General features: G+C 49.3%; 3 protein-coding genes across 3 annotated transcripts; 2 read left to right on the top strand and 1 right to left on the bottom strand.

The window, feature by feature from the left end:
• Nucleotides 1-637: 637 nt before the first annotated feature.
• On the bottom strand, nucleotides 638-4,737 carry N7517_002971 (uncharacterized protein; the record flags this gene model as incomplete). Its single annotated transcript, XM_056720701.1, has 3 exons — nucleotides 638-3,514; nucleotides 3,574-4,512; nucleotides 4,579-4,737. The coding sequence occupies 3 exons, from the start codon at nucleotides 4,735-4,737 to the stop codon at nucleotides 638-640; spliced, it is 3,975 nt and encodes a 1,324-aa protein (XP_056584836.1).
• Nucleotides 4,738-4,859: 122 nt separating this feature from the next.
• On the top strand, nucleotides 4,860-5,094 carry N7517_002970 (uncharacterized protein; the record flags this gene model as incomplete). Its single annotated transcript, XM_056720700.1, has 2 exons — nucleotides 4,860-4,957; nucleotides 5,001-5,094. Coding segments are annotated over 2 exons (192 nt in total), but the record flags the coding sequence as incomplete, so codon positions are not given.
• A 69-nt stretch (nucleotides 5,095-5,163) lies between these two features.
• N7517_002969 (1-phosphatidylinositol-3-phosphate 5-kinase FAB1) lies at nucleotides 5,164-12,724 on the top strand (the record flags this gene model as incomplete). The annotated part of the gene is made up of 2 exons (XM_056720699.1): nucleotides 5,164-12,566; nucleotides 12,619-12,724. 2 exons carry the CDS (start codon nucleotides 5,164-5,166, stop codon nucleotides 12,722-12,724), a joined length of 7,509 nt encoding a protein of 2,502 aa, XP_056584834.1.
• Nucleotides 12,725-13,158: the final 434 nt, after the last annotated feature.

The following is a 13,158-nucleotide window of genomic DNA, read 5'->3' as shown; positions in this document are numbered from 1 at the left end:
CCTAGTCCATAAGCTCCCTTCCTAACTTCTCCTCTGTGGGTCTAAGTAGCTACAACACCATCGCAGAATAAGACAAGTGGCTCTTGCGACTCGGGCGGGAGCTTATGGGCCTAAGCTTGGATCTGCAACGAGGCTCGAGCGCGTTGGGCTATCAAGCGCATGGTCTACACGAGATTATATACGAGCCTAGTTGATTGCTGTTGATCTCTACTTCGCTATCCTTGCATCAATGCTTGACGTTGTCGGAGGCATTGGGGGATCTAGCAATAAGCAATCCGATTGGCGGGTCCTTGCGACCTTTCAGTGGACGATTGCAAATGGACACACATACGATTAGGGTCTAGTGAACTATCGAGTTTGTTTCGGGGCTTGGGTCTTCTGATTCAACATCCTTCGTGGTTTTGGGTGTTTAGAAGATAATGTACAAAGAATATACGAATCTGAATCTGAGTCTGAATGCGAAAATAAGATAGAATACTATCCCTATTTCGGTTCCTTTTGCTCGAGTAAGCACGAAATGAAATGAAATGGTATCTGCCGTTATGCGTGCTCCTTGCTATTGCGCCGACCCAGCCGCTGACCCGTAGAAAATAGAAATACAATTCTAGAATGGAAGATGCGTGAACAAATACAATGGCTAGGGACCAGGGTTCTTTCCTTGGTTGTAGGTAGGCCGACATATGACACCCTTCTCGTCAAGTAGAACCCTAGCTCCACCGCGACGATTGAGTTCTTGGAGAAGGTTCTGATCTTGGCGAGCCCAGCGCTTGAATGGCGTGTCGGGATCATCTGACCATACAGGACCTGTGGGGTATATGTTCCGAAGAGATCGGAACCAAGATCTTCGTTGCCTTGGCGGCTCGATCACGGCAGCATTGAGGGAGCCCAGGGCCGCGGGCGGGGCGGGTGAGGCAGAGATATGGCGATCGTCAGTATCATCGCCAAGTTCAATGCTGGCAGTTTCATGGTGAGTATCATCTCCTTCTTGTGTATCGTCAACTTCGTCCATGCCGGTCTCGGCCATGCCAACGTCGTTCGGATCAGGCGAAACGCGAGTGTTATCTGCGTCGTATTGTGTTGCATCGACCATCTCTTCATCAAGACCGAAGAGCAAAGGCTGCTGATCGTCGCTGCTCGTGGTAATTTGGGAGTCAATCAATCCATTGGGTGAATCGTTTGCTTCAACTTTGACCTCCACCGAATCTGAGCTGGTGTCAATAGAGGATGACGATGACTGCGTTGCAGTTGGCATGTCAACATCCGGAACAGGAACATCAGCAAGCGAGTGAGCATGAAGGGTTGAAAGCCTTGCCACAAGACTGGCGGTGAAAGGAGTGTTGGCCGCTTCGCTTTGCAGCACTTGATCCTGAGTTTCCTCGCCTTCAATGGTTGGCGGAACAAACTGAGACGCGACTATGTCAACCCCGTGCGCTGTTAGGCTTCTCTTTTTGTGCTGGGGGCGTGAGAATTTCGAGCAAAAGAAATCTTCGTAATCCAGTGCCTTTGACTCTTGAGATGTGCGCTCTGCAAGATGGCGTGGGTACTCCTCCAGGTGTTGGATGACAAAGTCATCCCATAAGAACGATCGTTGCAGCTGGCCCCTTTGCCGCATTGTCTGCAATTTCGAGCACATCTCAATGAAGTGGGCGAAATCACCAGAATATGGCGAGTAATCATTGCAGAACTTTTCATAGATCGTCTGCGCTTCAGCGTATGTGTCAGACTTGCCGATAAAGCCCTGCCGCCGTGCTACCAAGTCGACATTTGGACTGAGGGATGCCTTTGGGCCAGTATCAGCACCCTCGCGGCGCGGAGGCCGTGAACATTTGGATGGTGATTCTCCGTCAGCGGCGAGCCATGTGGTGAATTCCATAGGTGACAATTCCGGCAACTGCGAGGCGCCGTCAAGGGAAAAAGGTCCTCTGGAAGAATCTTGGCTTGGTTCATGAAGTTGAGACATGGATAGCGAGTGGCACCTGACATAAGGAAAAGACGATGGGTCATCTGAGTGGTCTAAATGGAAGATAGAAGAGCCACGCTGTCGCTGAGCAGGTCTCGATGAATCAAGTACGACGTCCGAAGATGACTGGACTGTCGCCTGTGATGGCGCATGTACGCTGCTCGTTTGAGTCTGAGTACATAGCACATCCACTCGCAGTGAACCGTCTGCCAATGTCGGTAAAGATGGATTTGGTGCCTCTTGGGATGGGTCACTTTGCCCATGGCTATCTTGTGACCGGTAGGTATTGAGGATTCGAGATGAAGAGGATGTATTGGCAGCCCGAGATGATGGATTCTGAGAACTCTGGAGTTCTAATCCAACTCTCTGTTTGCTTTGCTTCTCGGGATTCAGACGTGACATATGGACTGCAGGTGTCTCCACTACTTGGATAGTCCCCCCTGCAAATCTTGGAAGCGATGGCCCCGAGCTAGTAAGTACCTGCTCAGGCTGACTGCTTAATGGAATGATTCCCCCCAGAGCGAAAGGGACATATGTTTCCATCTCTGGCTCGTCGCTCTCATCGCCACTTGATTCATCACGGAGCTCAGATATAAGCGGAGGATGTTGCGGGAGTAGTTCATCATGAGAAAGTTTTTGTATCAAACTTGCGGGTTGGTCATCAACCACATCAAGCGATTTGAGAGCGTTTTCCTTTCGGGATGGGTCACCGTCAGGACCATGGCCCAAAGACACTGGATTTCTCGGTTTTATTGTTACTTCATCGGGAGACTGAGACCTTTGTTGCCCTGCTGTCTTGATATTGTCCTTTGACGCGACGATATCTCTCCGCCCTGGCTGAAATGAAGCACTGCAAGATCCGTTCACCATGTCCACATTGCCATCATCTGCAGATTGATAGACGTTACATTGAGTACCGCTTGGCGTAGGGGGCTTTCTGGTAGGCCTTATGTATTTTGGGGGAGAGGCGGTGTCTCGTGGAAGGACATCTCGAGCAGGGGTCCTATCGGGTGACGGGGACCATGGTATGGGGGATGTTTGGATATCGTGCGGGGTCGGAGTAAGGTCATGTTCGGATACTTGCTCTTCTTCTTCTTCTTCTTCTTCTTCTTCTTCTTCTTCTTCTTCTTCTGCTTCTTCTGCTTCTGCTTCTGCTTCTGCTTCTGCTTCTGCTTCTGCTTCTTGTTTTTCTTCCGCTTCTTCGGCCAAATGTTGTCTTCTTCGTGCAATGCTGTTCCATCGCGTCAAAAGATGAGGTGGTAAATGGCATAGAGGTGCAGATACACCGGGGTCCTGAGGAATCCATTTGAGTTCTTCCAAAAGTTCTGCCTGATCTTTTGGAATATCAACTTCGCTCAAAGGTATTTGTATCATTCCTTCCCATGGATTAGTTGTGGATGGGCACACTCTGTCTGTTTTGGTGCTTACGATCTGCACTGTAGGAAGTGACGCCATTGTCTTATTTTGCACTTGTTCGGATTCAGTTGTGTCTGCCGGCATCACCTCTCCGGCATCAATACGCTGTCGCTTTTTGAAAGGTGATGTGTGTGGGCTCTGCGGGCCTTGTGAGTCCAGGTTATCATCCCGAGCTTCTTGTGGCGGTGCATCTGTACTGCCACGATGTCTTTTTTCGAAAACTGCTGGTTATCCCCGGTTCCAACAGTATGAGCCCGGTCATGATCATCCGACTGATTTGGAGATTGCGCAACCTGACTTCGACACTCCGCTATTAGGTTATCCACATCTTCACTGAGATTGGCGAGAGACAGATTGGTAGCAGAGTTACTAGTGCGCGTCGCATCAGCAGTGTTGCTAGAAAGTCTTCGGAATGAGGGTTGTGTTCCGGTTGGATATGCGTCAATTTCTTGTGGTGCCAGTGGCTTCCTCCCATTTGGCAAGGAAGAGCGCATGCTTTTACGTTCACCTAGAGATAGTCCATGGGTCTCCGGAAGTTCTTGAGTGGCTGGGCCGTCCGTTTGAATTGGACGAGAAGGAGCGAGCAATCCTAGAAGATCCGATGACCTGTTGAGGGAAACACGATTGGTCATTGAATTACCGTTCGGTGCGCCATGGCACATATTAGACAGGGGTTGGGAGAAGAGCAACTGCGATGTCGAGTTGTTTTGAGAATGATGGGGTGGCATAGGTTGATCACGCTGAGAGACAAATGAGTCGGTCAAGCCAGTATTAGGTTGACTATTGGAGCCAGGATGCGCTTGTGTCTTTCGGATTTTCTCGCATGCCATGGTCATTAGGGTTCTGAGAGTCGGTGTCTTCTTGAGCTTTGGTTTCGGCACATCCCCTCTCGAGACTGCATTCGGGTGGATGGTAAATCGATTGACGTGCAGGTAGACATCCGGAACAGATGCCGAGTACGTAAAAATGAGCTTGATATCGGAAAGCTCAACCAGGTGCCTAGGGCCCCCTTTGACCGACGGTGGGCAGGGTGAGGTTTCTTCCTGCGCGTCCGGCGAGCCGCGTAGAATAATCGCATCGATCTGGTTCTTTGAGTCTGTGAATGTGGCTCGATGACTGTCCTCTCCTTGTCCCCACTGAGAGACAAAATACATGCAATTAGCAACAATTCTTTTTTCCCACATCCGCTTGAGATATCTTACCGACACAACAACGGCTGAGTTTAGTGTGGGCCTGCGGATAATGAAAATGAGGCATCCCTCAAAATCCTCCACCTGGATATCATCTTGATCATTTTGACCGAGGTAGAACGAGAGACATTGGTCGGCCAAAGCCGCAATCCAGGGACTTACTGGATTCATCGTGCGAATCCAGCCTTTTGATCAATGCACCCAGCATATGGGTCATAGCTAGTAAGAGTAAGCAGTGGAGGGATGCCTAGGTGGGATATTTGTAAGGTGTATTTTACCTACATATGTGTAGAAAAAAAGAGAAGGTCGCACATCAAAAATCCACTGAACCGCGTCTTATCGGAGCTGCCCAGACGCGCCTAGCTTACTCAGCACCACCACGTCATTCAACGTGAGGGCCAAGGACCTATTCTTTTGTAAAAGAACATCTGAAGTCTCTTTGATCACCCTGACGCTTTTAACGAACCCTCGATCCTCTTCCTTCTTCCAACCTCGCCAAACTTGAGACCTTACCGCAGTTCTGCCTGAATGATCGGTTACCAAAGGTGCCTGTATCCTGTGTGGGGATGATCTGAGACCTTTCTGCCTGACTTGGCCATGGATTCTCAGCAATCCCAGGACTCACGCAGTCCATCTGTGTCTTCCACTTCGCTTCCTCTTGGGCGACGGGGATCACGCGGCTCTATGGCAACGACTCAGACCGATCGAGAATCGATGAATGCAGCTCTGGATCACTACCATAATGCAGCGTATCAGTCTGAATCGCTCACTCTTTTCAACGATTTTACTAGTCCACCGGCTCCAGCTGCTGCATCGGATGAGAAAGGATTGTCTGATGAATTACAAGGTGGACTAAGCGGTCTGTATAGTCGCTTTAGGACTTCTGTCGGGGGAGTGAGAGATATTGTCAGTGGTGGCGGAAAGTCTACAGACAAAAATGCCACAGAAACTTCTGCAGTCAAGAGCCCTGTGTCAGAGCGTTCGATGGCAAAATCAGTCTCGGACCTGGCTACAAGCTCCGTTGATTATCCGCCATCACAACCCAACTCATCACAGGGCTCAAGGCTTCACTCACCTGTTGTACCAGACTTTCACACTCATCCCGATTCTATGCAACAATCAAACGTAGGAAAGAGATCAAGAATATCCTCCAAAAGTGGCAGCATATCTTCCAAGACCTCCGTGTCACCATCCCCTGGGATCAAGCCTAGTATCGCACCGTTAACGAAAGCCACCGGTAGCGCCATCGTGGCAGATCCTGCAGTTACTCAGCTTCATCTGAACGTAATTGAAAATCCCGACCGCTCAAGAAGCAGTTCCGTCAATGTGCCCTACCAGGGAATCCATAATGCAGAATCGACAAGTATCGGCAGCAAGGAAGGCCCTGCGGATCTTTCCGCGAGTCAGACATCCTCTTCATTGAGTCAGAACTTTTCTAGTTCCCCGGTTCTGTCTGCAAAAATGCATGACAGCCATCATGAGGAATACAACCCCAAAGACTCATTTTTCTCGACAACCTATACTCCAGACCACCAGTCTCGGAAGTCCGTCTCTACTCCAGACCAGCAAAAGCTACCCGAAAACTCCACTCAATCAGCTAACGTGCGAAATCCAAAGCAATCTGAGCCAGTTCAAAATCATATATCTCATCATCCAGGAGAAAGATCGAAATCGAGAGCATCTTTCCCTTATGAAGAGCCCAAAGCTTCAGTATCCACGTCAAATAGTCTATCAAGACTTTCCTCTCATGATGACATACCATACAATGCTGAAAAACTCCCAACCAACACGGAGACAAATATTCCTCGTGACAGCGCCAACGCCAATGAGCCTCCAAAGGTTACAGCTTCCGGCAGATCCAATGCAGAGTCAACGTCCTCAATGCGAACAGCGCGACTGCCTGGATACGTGATTTCACGGGCCTCTACGGCTGAAACCACCACAACGGTCTCTTCTTTGTCCCCTTTAAACACTACAGTCGACCGGGCTACTGGTCAATCTCTACAAGCCAGGCGCCAACCTCCCGCCGAGAACAACGGTGTTTTGTCGCAGCTTAGGAGTAAATTGCTCAGCAGGGATTTCTGGATGCGGGACGAGAATGCCAAAGACTGCTTCCATTGCGGAGAACCATTCACAACATTTCGCAGAAAACATCACTGTCGAACCTGTGGTCAGATCTTTGATTCAAAATGCACTCTGCTTATCTCGGGAACACGCTTCGGACAACCTGGGAGTATTCGGGTTTGCAAACCCTGTGAGAAGATGATCAATGCGCATGACGATGATTCATCTGAGTTCTCCGATAGCGAACAGAGCCCCATAGTGGGAAATCCTCGGGTTGCCGAACTCAGCTGGACCAATACTGGGCGGACATCTGCGGACGACGATGATTCATCTTCAGTTGTATCTCAATCGATCGATCACGTTCTGAGAACCCCAACAATGGCCATACCGGCCACACGACGTGCGGGAGAGGGACATAATCGCCGCTCGGCAATTCTCGAAATTGATTCTGATCGCCCTCTGGCACGACCTACCTCTTCGCGCTCTCTGCGGTCCTCGCTGGGTGGAAGACCGCACTCGATCAGTCACAAACGTCACCACTCTCGTCAGCAATATATTCGCGGCTTCAAGCCATATCATGAAGATCGAGCTCCGTTCCAACGCCGACATGCAGACGAGATAGACGCTGAATCTCGACTACCCGCCTTTCATAAGGATAATATCATTGACCCCGACCTTGCTCAATATCTCTCGGATGACGCATCCAGTGGCGATGAGCAGCCCAGTCTTCTGTCTGCAGTCTCTGAGGGCACTCTGTCCAAAAGTGGGGGTGAAAGCGAGAGAGCTTCCTTTGGTGGGCTTCTGGCAGCAGTGAAGAAGGGCAGATCTGCTTTTGGAGACCGAAATACCGCTAGTGTGACTCGAGATGCAGACGATGCCAGTATCACCAGTTCAAGGGCTGTGAATCTACCTCGTTTCTCTCGTCGTCGAAACATGAGCTTTAATAGCAGTTTTCAACCGCGTCATTCTCCCAGGACATCGAAGGACAATATGATTTCTCATGACACCTCAGTACCAGCCATATGTTTACCCGAGGGCTCTAAGCAGGTCGGGTTCAAGATGACTCGGAGTTCATCAATGAGGGGCAATGATGCGCCACCAGTGGAATTGAACAAAGCCAGTCTGGAACACGTACGAAAGCTACTCCATCAGCTGCTTGTAGAATCTGCTCTGCCAAATGGCGACAGCTGGGAAAATGCCTTGATGCCAATACTTTTGAAAGCTGCAGATGAGGTCGATCCAGATGTCCAAAAAGGAGATGACATGGACATTCGACATTACGTCAAATTGAAGAAGATTCCGGGTGGCCGGCCTAGTGACACTTCCTATGTATCGGGACTCGTTTTCACCAAAAATTTAGCCCTGAAAGGCATGTCACGAAACATCCTACGTCCAAACATCTTGATCATCACGTTTCCTCTTGAATATGCTCGTCAACAACAGCATTTTATGAGTCTCGAGCCTGTCATTCGACAAGAGCGTGAGTTTTTGGAGAACTTGGTCAGTCGGATCTCAGCATTGCGTCCAAACCTGCTGTTGGTCGAGAAAACTGTTTCTGGCCTGGCTCTTGGCCTCCTGGAGCGAGCTGGAATTGCCACCGCATACAACGTGAAGCCATCTGTTCTCGAGGCTGTGTCGAGATGTACGCAGACTAGAATTATGACATCTATGGATAAGCTCTTGACGACCACATTGCATAGTGACTGCAGCAGTTTCGACGTGAAAACCTATGTTCATAATGGTCGAAAGAAAACATATATGTACATCTCCGGCTGTCCGAAAGAGCTCGGCTGTACCATTATCCTGCGCGGAGGAGATGACCAACTCCTCGCAAAGGTGAAAAGGATCACCGAGTTCATGATCTACGTTGTGTACAATCTCCGCCTCGAAACAAATGTTATGCGAGATGAATTCGGAAGGATATCAGCCTCGACGGCAGAAGAACCAATAACTGTGTCTGACAAGGACAAAAATAATCAACAGACTATCACTCACGAAGGCGGCGCACCTCTAGTCGACCCATGTACCGCTCAACAGGGAACAAGCGAGAAACTCGATGATATCTCTGATAGCCAAATTCTCGTTGATGCCGATGGTGCGAAGGTTCCAGACGACATCCCAATGCCGACATACTATAACGATATGGTCCAGGATTACGAGACAAAGATTTTGTCGGCATCACCTTTCGTAAAATTCGAGGCTCCGTATCTCCTGACGCGTGCGCGCGAAATGGAACGCAGACTCTCGTATTTGAAATCTCTTCGTGATCAAGACGGCAACTCTAATCAGATCGCCGATGAAAAGGTCAAACCGCAGAAATTCGTTCTCATCACCCCGGAAATGGTTCATCAATCACCGCAAGATGCGCCAGCAAAGGTCAAGGAAGTATTGCGTGCTGCGCATGAAGCCGAGTACGATCGGGCACTTTATCACCATCAAACCCAAAAACGCCAGTGGGAAGCCTATGTAGCGGGGAACCCCAACATGTTCGACCCTTATGCACATCAAAATATAGTCATTCTCTACAGTGTCGTCTGCACAACAACATCAGTCCCCTGCTCAGGGCCGGATACCTTTGCCCTGGAGTTCTACAATGAGCATGGAGATGACACGGTCTTCGAGTCAGATCTCACAATTGGGCAGTATGTCGAGGACCTTTGTCTCACCGCAAATTCGATATGCACCGTCAACGGCTGCGAGAAGCGCATGTTCGAACACCACCGCCAGTACGTCCATGGAGAGGCTCAGATCAGCGTCCTGGTCCAACCTTACCCATCTAAGCTCCTCGGGCTCCACAATACCGTGCTGATGTGGAGCTGTTGCAAAGTTTGCGGCAACGAGACTCAAGTCATGCCTATGTCGAAGAGCACATGGAAGTATTCATTCGGGAAATACTTGGAGCTGTCTTTCTGGGGCCGACACTTGCTTGCTCGTACTGGAGGTTGCTCCCATGATTTGCGGCGGGATTACCTCCACTTTTTTGGTTATAGGGATCTTGCTTTGCGGGTACAATATGACCCTATTCGTCTGCTCGAAATTATCGTTCCACGGCCTCGTGTCACTTGGAAGGTGGACAACGATCTGAAGATGAGGAACGAAGTATATTTGCGTACCGAGCAACGTATCAGCAAATTTATGGCATCTGTTCAAGACCGTTTAAAAGGCATCAATGTCGAGAGTGTTGTTCCCGAGCTAGCGGAAAGCTGCAAGACCGAAATCGAGACATTGATCAAGAAGGGTCATGAAGACCATAGCTCTTTGGTCCGGCACTTACAAGACAAATACACAAGTTCTCGCTACTGGGAGATCATACCGCTGAATGAGGTCCTCCGTGCAGTTCAAGAGAAGGTTGTCGAATGGGACACGACGTTTGCCGAATTCGAAATGAACTTTTTCCCATCGGAAAAAGATATCAAGCATATGGCAACGCTGCAACTGAAGAAGATCTTTCTCGACAAAGATGCAACATCAGTTTCTACAGATGATGCCCTTCAACCCCCTACGGACGTTGAAGATGAAAACAACCAGGCAATTGACAGACCACGGATGAGGCGACGCATGACACTTTCGCCGGAAAAGGCACAGAATGTGCTGGTCTCCGTTGTTGAGGAGCATGCTGGCAAAAAGCATCGCGAGGAACTCCAAGAAGTCGCGTTGCAGTCGCCTCCAGCTTTGGCCGAGCAAGCAAGTTTATCAGTCGATGCCGCCGACGGAACGAGGTCCTCTCCCCAGGATGAGGCTGTTTCACAAGAAGAAGTCCGTCATCTTGACTTGGCTGTTCCTACTGGTCAATCGGAACGCAGCTCCGTTGGTCATGCTGACATTTCGAATCAATCTTCAATCAACACTGATCTCCCCGTGATGATTTCCGGCGACGGATCATCAGAATTATCACCACCGGAAAGTTCTGGGATTCCAGATCTAGGAACCAAAAATGAAAGCGAAGACAACGGGGCTTCTGACATGCCAAGTACCCCAGTCCGTCGGCCTTCGGCGATACCGAGACCTACCGAACCAGCCTTTCGACGCTCCGGTAAGACACGATCTCCTCCACTTTTGCGCACCCAATCTCAGCCAGCAAATCTACCACGGTCATCTCACAACATTCCACTTCCAGGGTTAAAAATGGCATTCACCAACCCAACCGATCCGGAAAAATCTGCAGGCCAGTCACCAACAAAGTCATCAGATAGAAAGCTGAGCGATCGTTTGGGCTTGAGTTCCCTCAAGAGTGCCCGATTTGCCTCGGGTCACTCGCTTATCCCGCGGTCTGCTCCAAGTAAAAGGGGAATATCGCAGGTTTCTCATCTTGCCAGGCATTTTGAACAATTGAGCCGTGAGTTCGAAAAAGAGAGACAGCGCGAAAGACGACAACGCGCTGCTAAGGGCACTCACTCCCGAGTATTCCCATTAGCGTCCTCGAAGCCAATCGTGGAGGTCTATCGAAATGTTCGAGAGGCTGTCGAAGAGCGTGAGCCACCGGTTGATAGTGATGAATCTTTGCCCTCGGCTCCACGGATCCCAATGGACGACATGAGTCGCAAGAGCGATGAACTCACGCATGATCATATAACTCACGATGAGCCGTCTCTTCCAAATGACTCTCCCCCAGAGCCTACGGAAGTAGATAGTGCACTCTGTCCTGACAACCAACTATTGTCTGGTGGCGAAGCAGATGATCACCAAAGTGATGAGGAACAAAGCATGGTTGAAGATCTTCATCCGGTAGATTCCCACGAAGAGACGAAACAGTTAGCAGAGGACGATACAGTTGACTATAAAGAACTCCCTAAACACGAGCGCACTACGCTTCTGAAAATGCTGACAAACTTCTGGTCTGAACGTTCTGCCAGTGGGTGGGCGTCTCTTGACTATCCACTCAGTGTCATGGATCATGTCTTTGCTGATTGCAATATTATTGTTCGCGAGGATGAACCAAGCTCTTTGGTAGCGTTCGCTTTGGACTCTTTCGACTACAAAGAAAAGCTTTCAAGCATTCAACAGCGGTTTGACGAAGTGGAAGAACACAAACCTGACGCCGGAGATGACATCGAGGCTTCGAAGGAAGCACGAGTCGAACATGCTCTCTTGCGGCCTACGGGCACACACCTGAAGTATCAATTCCAAGAAGGCCAGGCCAAGATGCTGTGCAAAGTGTTCTACGCCGAGCAGTTTGATGCTCTACGCAAAAAGTGCGGTGTAGCAGATCGAATCGTCGAGTCGTTGTCTCGTTGCGCAAAGTGGGACTCAAAGGGAGGCAAGACGAAATCATTATTCCTGAAGACCCTTGACGACCGTTTCATTCTCAAGTCACTCTCGCCGATTGAGACGCAGGCTTTCCTCAAATTTGCTCCGGCCTATTTCCAAATCATGTCCGAAGCCCTGTTCCATGAACTCCCTTCCGCAATCGCCAAGATGTTTGGCTTTTACCAAGTCATTATCAAGAATCCAGTCACAGGAACAGAGTTCAATTGGTTCTTATTGCTCATGGAGAACTTGTTTTATGATCGTGTCCCTACGCGCATCTTCGACCTGAAAGGCTCAATGCGAAACCGCAAAGTAGAGAGTACTGGTGAACGGGACGAGGTTCTCTTGGATGAAAACATGGTGGATTTCATCTATGAGACACCTCTCTTTGCCCGCGAGCACTCAAAGAAGCTTCTTGGCCAAAGTGTATGGAATGACACACTCTTCTTGGGTCGCCAAGATGTCATGGACTACTCGCTCATGATCGCCATCGATGAAAGCCGCGACGAACTGGTGGTAGGAATCATTGACTGTATCCGCACCTACACCTGGGACAAAAAGCTGGAGTCCTGGATCAAAGACAAAGGATTCGCTGGCGGTGGCCGCAATCGACCAACGGTCACAAGTCCTAGGGAATACAAGGGCCGTTTCCGCGAGGCAATGGCCAGATACGTGCTTCAAGCTCCAAGGTTAGTTGGTATATCTTCTCTCGTGTGCCGCTTAATACTGACTCTGGTTTAGCTGCTGGCATCAATTCCAACCAACTGCGATGTACCGCTATGAGAACCACCTCACTGAAGTTGAGACTGTGGATGAGAGCGGGTATGCGGAAGACGTTGGTTTCTGATGGCTTCTTAGTTGACAGCCTTCGTTTTGACCCGCAGCCATGACCAACTTACATTAATGATTTACGACCTGATGAATTTGCATGAAGAGGCGCAGCGTAGCGTTGTGCTTTTATTTCTTGCGAATTTCTTATCATGGCTACATTGCCTCATTCAAGACATTCATTTCATACTAGCATTTTCATAGCCAGTCCCGGATCATTTTCGTTTACTCAATGAGATCATGCCAATTTCAAATATGCCCCTCTATAAATCACTTCGTATTTATATGTAGATTCAAATTTTGGGCTAGGACATCTTTTTGTACTAACCGCCGGCCCAAACCTAGATGAGAGCGGATACGGCGTGAGAAGTCATATTTATGGCATCGTGGTTTATGCTCTTTATTAATTTATTTGAAGCTTTTATCCGTTAAGGAAGAAGTATATTGCCCAAC

The sequence above is a fragment of the Penicillium concentricum genome (genome assembly GCF_028827145.1).
Source record: "Penicillium concentricum strain IBT 3081 chromosome Unknown utg000001l_segment0_segment0, whole genome shotgun sequence".
Taxonomy (NCBI): Eukaryota; Fungi; Ascomycota; class Eurotiomycetes; order Eurotiales; family Aspergillaceae; genus Penicillium; species Penicillium concentricum.
The sequence above is the reverse complement of the archived record's forward strand: the minus strand, read 5'-3'. Positions and strand labels throughout refer to the sequence as shown.